The 13207-nt window shown below is 41.2% G+C and overlaps 2 protein-coding genes across 6 annotated transcripts in view; one reads left to right on the top strand and one right to left on the bottom strand.

Moving 5' to 3' along the window:
• Positions 1-13207, top strand: part of TSPAN11 (tetraspanin 11) — a 219058-nt gene that overhangs the window by 196601 nt on the left and 9250 nt on the right. The window lies entirely within an intron of this gene.
• The window catches only part of TSPAN9 (tetraspanin 9), a 262785-nt gene continuing 254929 nt past the window's right edge, over positions 5352-13207 (bottom strand). For all 5 annotated transcript variants that reach the window (XM_084623655.1, XM_084623656.1, XM_084623657.1 and 2 more), the window contains 5 exons: positions 12221-12295; positions 11685-11786; positions 10869-11000; positions 10700-10783; positions 5352-8130 (listed from right to left, as the gene is read on the bottom strand). In XM_084623655.1, coding sequence (XP_084479781.1) covers positions 8059-8130; positions 10700-10783; positions 10869-11000; positions 11685-11786; positions 12221-12295 — 465 coding nt within the window. In that variant the 3' untranslated portion in view covers positions 5352-8058. The remainder of the gene's footprint in view (positions 8131-10699; positions 10784-10868; positions 11001-11684; positions 11787-12220; positions 12296-13207) is intronic.

The following is a 13207-nucleotide window of genomic DNA, read 5'->3' as shown; positions in this document are numbered from 1 at the left end:
GTTGACTGAACCTAACACAAGAAGCTGCAGAATCCCCAGGGCAACCAATGCCTGGAGCTATAAAATCTAAGTGGCACCTTGGCAAATTCATAAATTGACCGTCTTTCACTCTTACAAGGGTTATATCTTCAAGGGAGAGTCTTCACTTGTAGGAATCAATCCCTGCGCACCACTGCAACATTCTCAGGAAATCCCTCACACTCGTATATTAGCTGCTCACAACGGCTGCTTGTCAGGTTTCAGAGCAGTAGCCGTGTTAGTCTGTATCAGCAAAAATAAGGAGGAGTCCTTGTGGCACCTTAGAGACTAACAAATGTATGCCCAAATAAATTTGTTAGTCTCTAAGGTGCCATAATGGCTTCTTGTGTATCTCAGCTCCACTGCCCAGTATCAACATTGCCTCAACTGCCCCAAACCTATACAGCCAAACGCCACACATTTTCCAAAGAACCATACGTTCTCAGCCCCTCTGCCAATGATGCTGGCTTTGATGCCCTATTCATCTCCTGCTTCAGTGCCCATCTCCAGGCCTATGTGAGGAATACCCATGGCATCTCAATAAGCCAAGTGACCACCCGCCTCTCACTGAAGTCCCCCCTCAAAGACTCACTTCTTCAGTAATGCCCAAAAAGAGGAGAGCCAAACCACGCAGGGAAAAACCTTCTGACTTGCAGTGTGTCCTCAATTCTCAGTTTCTATTAGACAGTAAAGCTTTCTGAGGCAGGGACTACCTTCCTTCTGCACCTTGTGTAGCCCCAACCACATTACCACGGCTTTACAAGTAACACCACAGAATGTAGGTACTGCTGGCACACAATCCTAGGAACTCTCTTTTATTTTCAATTACCCTTTTAAACCCAGCATTATTTGTACTCTTGTTCAGATCACTCCCTGTGGAGTAATACTGTCACCTTCTCTCTTCACCGCTCCTCTTCTCTGTTCATTTGTTATAACAGAGCGTTTGTAGGAAATAGAGCATTGATACATCAGGGAATCTCAGTGACCCCATCTGTTAAAATACAGACATGTCTCTTGGCTTACTTTTAACAACTGGAGCTGCTAATTTTTTTTGGTGGGGGGGGGGCAGGTGAGGGGAATAAAGGTCAAACATACATCCCTTTTCTTATGTCCTTTATTTTCATATGTAATACTAATACAAAATAATTTGTACAAAGGCTAAAGTAGGTATTGCATAGAAGGAACACCGGTGTGAACGTAACCTGGATGGAATGGCACATTAGGTTCTAACAGCTACCACGCATACAAATGTTCTGGGTCTGCAAGTGTATTTCTGGTATAAAAATATCTCCATGTTTTAAACAAGAGCTAAGTGACGAAGCCAACAAATTAAGTTTAAAAGGAAATTATTTCAGGACACTAATTGTGCCTTATTGCATTCTGCTTCCCCCCAATTCCCTTTTACACACAGACCACATTGCCAGAAATATATTTGTTGGGAAAATGTCCTTTTTCTCCTTGCTATCTTTATTCCAATAAACCACTGCATCTTGGATGCAATACAAATGATATGCTTAGTTTGTCTAAAGGTGTGGTATCAAAAATACTGGGTGGATGAGTTACATTACACTCCACTTGTGACTTTCAAATGCGCTTTTTGGCATATTATTCTCCTACAGATACAATGTCGGAACTCGAGTCACTCAATGCAACATGCACAAGATAAAACCCCAAAGGCAATGGAAGTTCACTTGTGTATAATTGTGACTTGATGTTAATACCGACTATTCAGCCTACCAATGGACAAAGAGTGCACTTTATTTCCACCGCCAGTATCACAGCTATCAGCGTTGGGCAATGTCACCAAATGTTATCAAACTGATATTTGGTTTTAGGTGCTAAAGGCACCTGCATTTCTATTTGGTGTATCATCATCAGTTCCTCAGCCCCCTCTTCTCTCCCCTTTACCACAGCCACAACTAGGGAGCTGTCCATCACTTAGGCAACTAATTTTTCAGTGATTTCCAAGACCCACCTACCCTTGCAACACTTTGTAACGCTGAGACAAACACTCAAAATTAAGGACTCATCCACCCCAAATGAGTTCCGTGGTTTATGGGCAGGCCCTAACTGTGAAGTACTGATCCTCCCCTCTCCCTCCTTAGCCAAGACCCTATTACAAATATTTCCCTAAGCCTCCCACAGTTTTGCCCTAGCCCTGGAAAACACCCTCCCGGCAGCCAATTCCCTGCCTCTGTCCCTCCCAGTGTCCCCATTTCTCTCTAACTCCGTGAAGGTTCAAACTCTTATTCTGACAGAATTCATTCCAGGACAACCCTTCCTTCCCAGTTTGACAGTCAAAACAACTGGCATTGGGGAAGCAAATCAAGTGGGAATCTTGTGCTGGGGTACTTGTTCCAGACAATAGTCTCAACCTGTTCCTGCTTCCACTGTACCAGAAACTCTGCACAGCCTCCTAGCACTACAGTCCCCTGAGGGTGTTTACACTACAGTGAAAAACCCATAGCTGGCCTGTGCCAGGTGACTCAGGTTTGTGGTTCTTGGGCAGCGGGGCTGCTTCATTACAGTGTACACTTCTGGGGGGCTCGGACTGGAATCTGCGCTCTAGGACCCTGCGAGGTGGGAGGGTCCCAGAGCTTGGGCTCCAGCCTGAGCTACATTGCACTGAAAGAGCCCTGTAGCCCGAGCCAGGCAATCCCGAGTTGGCTGGCCCGGGCCAGGAGCAGGTGTCTAGTTGCTGTGTAGACATACCGTTAGTAACCCCACAAGCCTTAAAAAACTGGCATTTCTAAAAGTGGAACTGGTTAAGTCGCTACGGGTACAAGCAGAGATCAGCAATAAAGCAAAGATCAGAATTCAGTGCGTGCGGACATAGAGAAGTAAACCTGGCCAATTGTGCATGTACACTAGCAAACAAAAGTGCACACAGGCTCCTGAAAGTATGGCACCGAAATACATTTCCTTGACTACATAAGAAATTATTGGGGAGTGAGTTATTTTTTAATTCTCTTACAGTGATGTCAACTACAGCAGAGTGGACTAAACGCCTTTAAGCACCTCTGGTTTGTATGTTAAGCCAACCTTTTAACAATGAATTCTTACTGTTTCCAGGAGACTGTCCTCACAGACGATGTATATTGGGCCAAATGGGCATCCCTGCACATGGATACTTTAGGGCAGGGGTTGGCAACCTTTGGCACATGGCCCATCAGGGTAATCCCCTGGTGGGCCGCGAGACATTTTGTTTACGTTGACCATCCGCAGGCACAGCCCCCCCCCCCGCAGCTCCCGGTGGCCGTGGTTCGCCATTCCTGGCCAATCAGAGCTGCAGGTAGCAGCGGCCAGTGCGTCCCTGCTTTAGGGTGACCACTGCAAAAACAAACGAACCAACGATCTTGTCCCCTTTCTTGATTTTTTATGAGATATAAAGGAGGACTGAAAGGTTTTGAATGAAACATAAAAACCATTAGAAATTCAGGTCTGGTCTCAGCTGGAAGACTCTCCAGTAACTGAAGGACATCACAAGAGCCAAAGGAGTAAAGGCTGAGCAGTTGAGAGGGGAAGGGATATTTAGTGAGCCTTCTTAAAACATTCTTTTGTATGTAACTCCAATCACTAAGTAAAATTCTGGAGAAAGATTACCCAAGACCCCCAACAAGACCTCCAGAAAAATATGGAATTTAATTTCCTGATACTTGCAAAGTAAAAAGCAGGGGGCAAAACAGGGGAACATCCCCCATGTCCAGAAAAAGAACATCAAAAAGTATTTGGCCCTTCTTTATAAAAGCAAAAGGGAGTCCAAGCCCAAATTCCCTTTCTCCCCCAAACATACCCTTTGGCGGGTCACTTATTTTTAACCTCTCCCGAGTGCCTTAATGTACACAATTTGGAACCATTTCTTGTCAAGTGAAACATGAAGCGATCAGAAATCTCATCAATGGCAGGGCTCTCTGGTCACTTTCTTTAAATTTGCTCCCAACAGCTGCTTTGAGAGCTCCTGTAGCAGTTGCTTTAAACATGTAATTTCAGGGCACTTACTCTGCTACAGTCAAAAGTTAAAGATTTGGCAATGTCATGCCAGAAAACTGTCTGACTTAACTTTTGGAAGTATTTTGTTTCATTCTTCTGACACTTGGAGTCTGAGGTACCGGGCACCGTCAACTATCCTTGAAGTCAATGAAACTAAGAACGCGTAGCATCTCACAACTTAGCACCCTGCAAAATCAGACCTGTAGCTGAATCTCTGAACCTTAGCCACCTACCCTCAGTCTTGTGAGCTCCCTATTTCCCCGGTTTTCTGAAGTAGCCACTGTAACTAATTGTGGAAATAAAATGCACTCTGGCCTTGTTTTTTTAATTAGGAATACAGGTAAACATAAATGGCCAGACTGAGGAAAACAGCCCTGGTTTCTGGACATTATGCACCCAGGATTTGAAAGCCACATGCTTGGAAGTGTAAGCAGTTACCTGCCGTAAAGAAAAAGCCCTTTTCCCTCTTGACAGTTCTGACACTGCTACCAAATTAAATATGGACACTCTCTACTGCTATAAGTCTTACCTGCCTCTCTGAAATCCAAAAATGTATCAATCAGATTAAGCTCCTCTACAGTTTAAGCTTATTTATAAAAACTTGGGTGCAAAAAGCACAACAAAATATCATGTATGCAAAATTCTAAAATGACACTTTAAAAAGAAACAAAACTTTGATACAGTTGAACTGAGCTTCAATGATATATATATATATGTGCATATATAAATACAAATCAACATTTGTATACACTTAAAATACTTTTACTCAGTATCAGTTTTTATTTAAAAACATGCTAAAAATGTGTAGTTAAATAATCAAAGCAATGTTTTGGAAAAATGCACAGACAGCCATCCACCAATGCAAGCAAAAAAGTGCATTTTTAAACAAGATTGCTATCCCTTTCACTGAACAGTTAAAGGACAATTAGCATCTTCTCTGATATATACCAACAAATACAATCTAAAGATATTTTTTATGGCTGGCTTTTGTCACCTTAAGAACAGTATTGCTTTTTCTTTGTTTTCAAAACACAGGTTTTCCTGTTATATGGTTTGATATTCAGCTACTGTACTATAATGCTAATTGTTTACTTAATTTGCTTAATTCCCTTCCCATAGTCAGCTAAAGCGAGACTTGACAATACTGTTTGTGTAATTATCTCTGTTAATACTGTACTTAAAATGCTAAAAGAATTCATGAAAAAAGAATTTTCAATACCTATCTTGCTATCAGGTCATAAAACATAACTGAGCAGTCTACAAAAAATAAGTTTTAAGGGAAGGCAAAATAGCTTTAGTTTTCCACTATGTATTCTGCCTTCATGGTTACTTGTATAAATGCATTTTGATTTCTTTTTTTTTTTTCCTTTCTTTTTTTTTTTTTTTTTTTTTTACAAAAACCAATCACAGATTAAAATTTAAGATTTCAGCAGGTACCACTGTGCGACTTTAGAAGGATCTAGCATCCAGGTCTTGCTTATTTTTCCACCCTTCTGTATTTATGTCTGAGAGAGAAAACATTGGTATTTTAGAAGAGAAAGCAAAATAACCCTACCATAAAAGATAAAGAAGTAGAACTGTGGATTAAAGATATACATTTTTTAAAATGCAAAAATTCAAAACTTGTCATTTTTTTGGAAACTTTGGAGACTATCTTACACATAGCAGCAAATATGCTCAGTGCCAGAGCTCCCATTCTTGACACAGAATGTCTCAAATGGAGCTCAGACACACATGGTCCCAATTTTCGTTACAATTAAAGTCAACCAGTTTTTGTCTTTATTTTCCCCCTCCTCGTTCCTCAAGTCTTTAAAAGGAAATATGAATGTCGCATCAGTCACCAATATGGCCAGTGGAAGAATAACTAAAGGGTATATGCAACCAAACAGCTATTTAGGAAGAACGGATTGTATTATCCTGCACCAATAATATGTGCGTTAGACCCAACTTTTTCAACCTTGAGTGTCTAAAGTTAGGAGCCTAATTCTATATTCTAGGCATGTAAATATGTGGCCTGATTTTCAAAGAGGCTGAGCCCCTGCAGTGCCACTGACTTCTATGCAAACCGTAGGTAGGTGCTCAACCACTCTGAAAGTTAGCTAAATAAGTGACCTGCCTAAATATCAATTTAGATGCCTTTTGGTAGGCATCCAAGTTTGAAAATGGTGGACTAGATTCTCAGGGCCTGATTCTCACTTACATTAACACCCCTTTACATCACTCTCTGTAAAGGGTCCTTAACGTTGGCATAAAGTACATTTACACTCACTTCAAGGCCCCTTTACACGGCCGGAGAGGTGTAAAGGTGCTTTGGGTAAATGAGACTAAGGACCTCAAATTTGTAAGCATCACTGCACTACTTTGATAGCAGATGATAAACATCTGTCCACTTCGACAGCTATCTGGGCCCAGCGGGTAATAAACTAGCTTTGAAATATATTTTAAAATTACCACTAAGTTTTATAGTAAACTTCTGACTCAAATAACACCAGAGTGTCCACAAAATGACTGAAGTTTCATTTTCATTCATACTTTCCTTTGTGAAGCAGCAAAATGTAAGAAAGACCTCTGCCAAAAAAATATAACAAAAAATGTCAAGCAGGGGCCACTATGAAAGAAGCAGCATTCAAACTAGAGAGGAATATGTTCAAGTTTTCTAGCAGGAATGTCGGTAGAAATGTGTGTTGTAATGAGTTCTGAACTATCATGTAGTACGTCTGACTTGGAAAACAGAAGACAAAAGTCAACACTGTATGTGCAAAGATACAAACAGGTTCTGAGCACCTATTTGGAAACTGATTTCAGAGTGAAAACGTAAATCACGCCTTTCCCGCTCTCCTGGGACATACGGCACACCATTCCCCCACTTGCCTTTAACCAGCTTTATACCTCTGTGGTTGTTCCAAAGCTACCTCGCCAGCCTGCCAAAACTGCAACCATTGTCAAGTAAACTCCTGTCAGGAAAGCTGACAATGAGCTGACTGTGCTCCCCTTATGTTGTACAGCACCATGTGCAATAAGCCATCCCACTGAAATCAATGGGACTACTTATAGAGTAAACTACTACTCAATGGGCCAGAGAGTGAGCCCCTTCCTGGCACTGGTGATACACTTACTCACACTGAATAGTATCATGCTAAAAGTAGTCCCATTTAATGGGCCTACCTGAGGCATAAGGTGCTACTCATTGTGGATAAAGGCATCACAATCTAGCCCATTGAGAGTAAGGGGTTCACCATTTAGCCTAGTGAGAGTAAGGGCAACCCAATCTGGCCCTAAAGAAATGAGCCACCTCATTGAAAGGCCTGTCATCAATATGGTAAGGGTACAAACCCACGGTAGCTCAGAAGATGCAGTTAAATGTAGCCTCCCTAGGGACTTTAGAACAGTCGTGTCTTTATTTCCACCTTTTAAACTAATGATAAAATTGTGTCCTTCAAAGATAGCACAGTGGTTCCTGGATTAAAATGTGACAGATGCAAAACAAAACAGTAAGAAGTTACAAATCAGGCGACTAAATTCTAAGGTATCTCCATAATAAAAAAGTATACACCATAAGGTACAAAAAGCTGCAAGTGAGCAGCTCTGATTCCTAGGGTTCTCAGTCTGAGTGGCTTTCCCAAGTCTTCCAGTATGTCAGACATGAGCAGTTTGAGACTTATCAGAAGACTTCAAAGAAGTCTCTCTAGAAGTTAAACACACATCTGTCATGTTATCCTTGCATGTCTAACACCAATTAGTAGAGCAAAGCATTTTCTTAAATAAAGTTAGGGAAAAGTTTAATAGCAGATCTATGAATTAGCGTAGAAAACTGATTTGCTTTTATTATTTTTCCTTTTCTTCTTTGGCAAATAAATGGCAAATGCAAAACAGAACCAAAAAAGTAAGTCAAGTAGCAAGTTGTGCTAGTAATCAGTCAAGTAATGATGACGTAGATTGATCGTTGGGATGAATGCCCTCAGCAGAGCAAAGCTTGATTTTTCTTTTCCGTTGTTTTGCCTTTTTTTAATGGCAAGACAGAAGTGTAGATGCAGTTAACATTTTGAAGATTTAGGCATCATATTTTTTACCAGTCCTATGAATCTGGTGGAAGAGTGTCATGGAGAAGGCCATGCCAAGTATCTGAAAGAAAGCAAATATTATGGGCTAACTATAGTAACACCTTCAAAACTACATTGATGGTATTTTATCTGAGGGTGCCTGAATTTTTTTGACACCCAACACTAATAAAATTCCTCCAGCCAAGATTTTCAGCAGTGATTAGTGATTTTGGGTGCCCAACATCAGACCTTTAAAGGGGCCTGGCATTCAGAGGGCAGGTGATCAGAATTTGCTGAAAATATATCCCCCTTTAAGGTGCCTCAAGCTGGGTTTCCATAAATCACTAGTCACTTTTGAACATCTTGTCCTATAGGTGTGCCACATTGCAGGTTAGCATCAGAAAATCAAAAGAACAGCAAGAAAATCATCAGAGCTCCAACATACAACAAACACAACTGAACAGTGAGAGAGAAACAGTATTAGGCCTATTCTCTTTTTGAAGATGCAAAAAAAAACCATCAGGCCTGGCTCATTTTTTTTATTGGAGCCTGTTTGGTCACTTCCGAATTATTCTTGATCCATATGACTGACAAGTACAGGGGTTGTCATAAAAAATCCATAATTGCAACAGATTACAGAGTTACCAAAGGGCCAAGTTCTGCACAGCGTACAATGGGTTTGCACACAGGGTAGCTTATGATCAAATTTGGCCTAAAGTTATATGCTATAAAGTGTAAGGGAAAAATTATGCCATCTCAGAGAGCATGCTGTGGTTAAAATCAGGGTAATAGCTGGTTTGATTTAAGTGTCAACCACTGCAGTAGTGATAATGCAACAAAATACTGAACTTTCAGTTGAATACTCCAACTCATCAGGAGAGTTGTTCTCTACCTGTTCTTATTTGCGAAGACTAGGAAAGCTGGCCTATCTGATGGGGTTGTGAGGCTTTGTTCCTTGATATCTGAGGTTACTCTAAGTATTTCCCACCTTAAGTCACAAAATATTGCGACACTCCTTGGATCTCTAGCAAGGTGCTCAAAGTCTTCGATAGCTCTGACAACACCTAACCATTGTAAGAGTCATGAAAGAAACTGAAATTGTTTCCAGAATCTTCTTTGTCACACAAGGTGCCATGAAGGCACAAAACTGCTGTCCTTTTAAAAGCACATCTCTCATTCTTCAGTTACTAGACAATAGGGCAGAGCAGGCAGGTTGTTGCTTTTTTTCCAAAGCACAGAAGTTACCCTAAAAACCTACTGAAGTTAATGGAGAGTTAGCTCTTTTTTGTAGGTCTTTTAAAAACTAACCTGTAGAATTCAATCACCATAATTTCGTTTTATGTTCTATAACATGGTTTTATGGCTATAAAAAGCAGATTAATTCTCTAATTAAATTCTACAGGACTTTTCCCCTATGTGTTTAAGTAAAATAAACATTTTTAAAGTATGCTAATTTCACAAGTGGCAGACATGAGTGAATCTCTATGGATGGCCACCATTTTGAATTCAGTGTTCTTCACTGCCACTTATAAGTGAGCCTTGAATGTCAACGTGCACATAACTAGATTGTCACTGGACATCATCATTTTCAAAACAGAGACAAAGTAACCTGTCCTCATTTAGAGGCAGATAAACAGCCCCGTTTGGCTTAAAGCTTGAAAAAGAAACCTGAATTGCTAACAAAATTAGGTCACTTAGAAGCAGCTGGACCAATTTTGTCCTCAAAACGTAGGAAAAATATTTTGTCCCAGTTTAAGACCAAATATGGGTAGTATCCAGCTATCCCGCCATCTAGGTCTTTTTATGGTGTCTGAGTGCCAACTGGGTCAAAATTAGGAGGGTTGGAAATCAGAGTTAGTCATGCAGTGTCATTTTAACAGCACTAACAGTGGTGCTATAATAATTATTTTGCATCTGAAAGCATGAGTTCTGCCAGAAGAACAATTATAGCTATTCATGCCCTTAATGGCAGAGTATATGAAAGGATGAAAAATGCCAGTTCTCACTATTCCCCAAAATCAAATATATCATTTGATTCAACAAAATGAAGAATTAGGGAATAGTTCCTGATTTCATCTAACAGGAAGGATAAATCCACTGAAACTCCAGGGTCCAGCAAAACTGTAAGCTAAGTTCCAGATTCTAAGTCAGGGGTGGGCAAACTTTTTGGCCCGAGGGCCACATCAAGGTTCCAAAACTGTATGGAGGGCCAGGTAGGGAAGGCTGTGCCTCCCCAAACAGCCTGGCCCCCGCCCCCTATCTTCCCCCTCCCACTTCCCACCCCCTGACTGCCCCCCTCAAAACCCCCGACCCATCAACCCCCCCATGCTCTTTGTCCCCTGACCACCCTCTCCCAGGACCCCCCGCCCCTAACTGCCCCTCCGGGACCCCACCCCCTATCCAACCCCCCCACTCCCTATCCCCTGACTGCCCTGACCCCTATCCACACCCCCACCCCCTGACAGGGCCCCCGGGACTTCCACACCTATCCAACTGCCCCCCGTTCCCCATCCTCTGTTCTAAGCTCTCAAATTCAAACAGGGACCCTGGCTACGTGGTATAAGTAGCCAAGCAACACCTTTTGGCATGATAAAGATAACTATAATAGTAGTAAGTTGGGGCTATATGTAAGAGTATAGTATCATCAATACCTGCATTATGAGGATACACATCCCAACTGTCCCGAGAACGTGCTTATTATCCTCAAACCACATTTTAACTTTCTCGTAACAACCCTGAAAGAGAAAAAAAACTCTAAGTCTTGCCTATTTCATGTGTGCACTTAAAAAAACCAAACAAGTTAAACTGAGCAAGCATTACCGTTTTCCACACTAAATCAGTAGAATTCTTTCCACAATCTTGGGAATTTTCCATACAGCATCGGTCTGGGACGATGTCTTCCCCCAGGACAGAGAACCAATCAGTATAATCAGTAACCCCACAGCAATGCATCTACAGGCAAAGTAGAAAAAGGATCATAAACAGTCTTCACCAACAAACTTTTTAAGAAGTGTAACTTCTCTAAACCCGCTGTTGGTTTCTTCACATATACACCTCATATTTTGCCCTTCAATACCACCTCTCACCTGGAGATCACAAAAAGTATCCGCAAACATTTAATGCATCTCACAAATAGCCCTGTGTGGAAAATAAGTTTTATTATATCCATTTGGAGACACACAAACCAAGACACTGGAACCTGTGACCACTAAGCCAATGGTGTACCTGGGAATGGAAGCCAGAAGTCCTGAACTCTAAAATCCCTGCTCTAACCACTAGAAAACACTCTGCCAACCAAAACCTCATCTGCAACCACTTTCACTTAAACCCAGAGTCTTTGCTACTTTCAGATCCCAGGTGGCCTTTCAGGGTTGTGATTGTAACCCTAACACATCAACTCCTTTTCTTCCCTTATCTTTCGATACAGATCATAACCTCTAGCAGTATTTCTGTCACACAGCTAGTCCCAATGGATCTCATGAGGAGCATCTTACTTTTGCACAGCACCTTTCATCCCAAAGAATGGCCAAGGCACTTTATGAATGTAAAGTGATACACAAATATTTGACTGTGACTCAAGCCACGTACTTGCCAGTTATGGGATGAGACAGAGAATAAATAAAGAAAATGGGTTACCTCTGCCTGAATGATATTCCATGCGTTCTTCAGCCCCACGTTATTTTCTGTATTGTAAAGCTTAAGACCTTCTTTCAAATCCTTCTTTGCATTCTCATTGACCTATTTCCCATCAAAAAACAAAACACAAGCAGCACTGGTTAAAGGGCAGTATCCCACATGTAGACTTGTAAACATACACTGCCTTTGCCACCCTGGGGTGCACATTTTGACAGATCTCTCACCTGCAGTCAACTGTGGAGACTGCAGGCCTATGAGGGAGGGGAAAAATGGAGGTCCCAGCTTTTGGTTTCAGTTGGAAACTGCAAAACTCAACCGTTCTGCGTCAACCCACACAGAGAATCCTTCCACCTTAACCACTCATTACTCTCAGCCAACATGCGGAGGGGCACACATAAAAATGAAGATCACAAGGTTAAAACAATTTCCATTGAGAAGAGTAAGAAGAATCTAAGTATCTTTGTTTAGCAAAAGTAAACAAAAACCAGCTTAGCTGCCAGAACTGATAAACTAATCTACGGGGTATATTTGCTTACCTTGTCCATATAAACAAAGAACAAAATGAGTAATATCAGCTCTGCCAGGAGAATTATCAGCAAAATGATGAAAAACTAGAACAAAGAGAAACAAAACATGTATACACACTTCCTGAATAAAGAACAAGTTCAAGCACGCTAGACAAGGGCCAGTGGCCTTGACAAACCAGCTTTAAAACATAATTTCTCCAGTGCAATAGAGACAGGAGGTGTTACAGGAAACGCATGAGAATCCCAAATATTTCATGTGAATATCACGATGGTTGAGAGGACTGCTCTCAGCTATTTTCCCTACACAGAACTTTTTTATGCAGCATATATTTCACATCATTTTTCCACTGATAAATTATCCCTTCCATAATCTAGCCATCCATCTGTTATCCATTTGGTACCCACAAAACTCATCATTTCACAGAACTTCATGAGCATTTTAAACATTACTTAGTAGGCAAATGATATTCAGTACATATATATACATATATACATATATTTTATAGTCTGGGATAGTTTGCAATTCAAATCCCAGGAACATATCCCCCTTTACTCCCCTACCTCTTACCAACCTGCAGCAAAATTTACAGATTAGATTTCAAATTACAAAAGTATATTAATGTTGTTATTATTATTCTCCATAACTTCTGCACTATTGTATTTTCTTTTTCCCAGCCTAAGTTTTCACTAGACTGGGGTTCTAGCCTAGCTGCTGTTCTCCCACTTCCAAGTGTAAGGGCTGATCTACACTAAAGCTGTAAATTGACCTAAATTATGCTATTTCAGTTACGAAAGTTACGTAATGAAGTCGACGTAACTTAGGTCTACTGTCTACACCACACTGTGTTGATGGGAGGTGCTCTCCCACCGATTTACCTTCTGCCTCTCCGGGAGGCGGAGTACAGATGTCGATGGGAGAACGCTCTGCCATCGACTTAGCTTGTCTTCACCAGACCCAATAAATTGTCACTGCTGCATTGATCACGGCAGTGCCGA

The sequence above is a fragment of the Lepidochelys olivacea genome (genome assembly GCF_965140295.1).
Source record: "Lepidochelys olivacea isolate rLepOli2 genome assembly, chromosome: 1".
In the NCBI taxonomy this organism is placed as follows: domain Eukaryota; kingdom Metazoa; phylum Chordata; order Testudines; family Cheloniidae; genus Lepidochelys; species Lepidochelys olivacea.
Note: the sequence above shows the minus strand (reverse complement) of the source record. Positions and strands in the feature narration are given on the sequence as shown.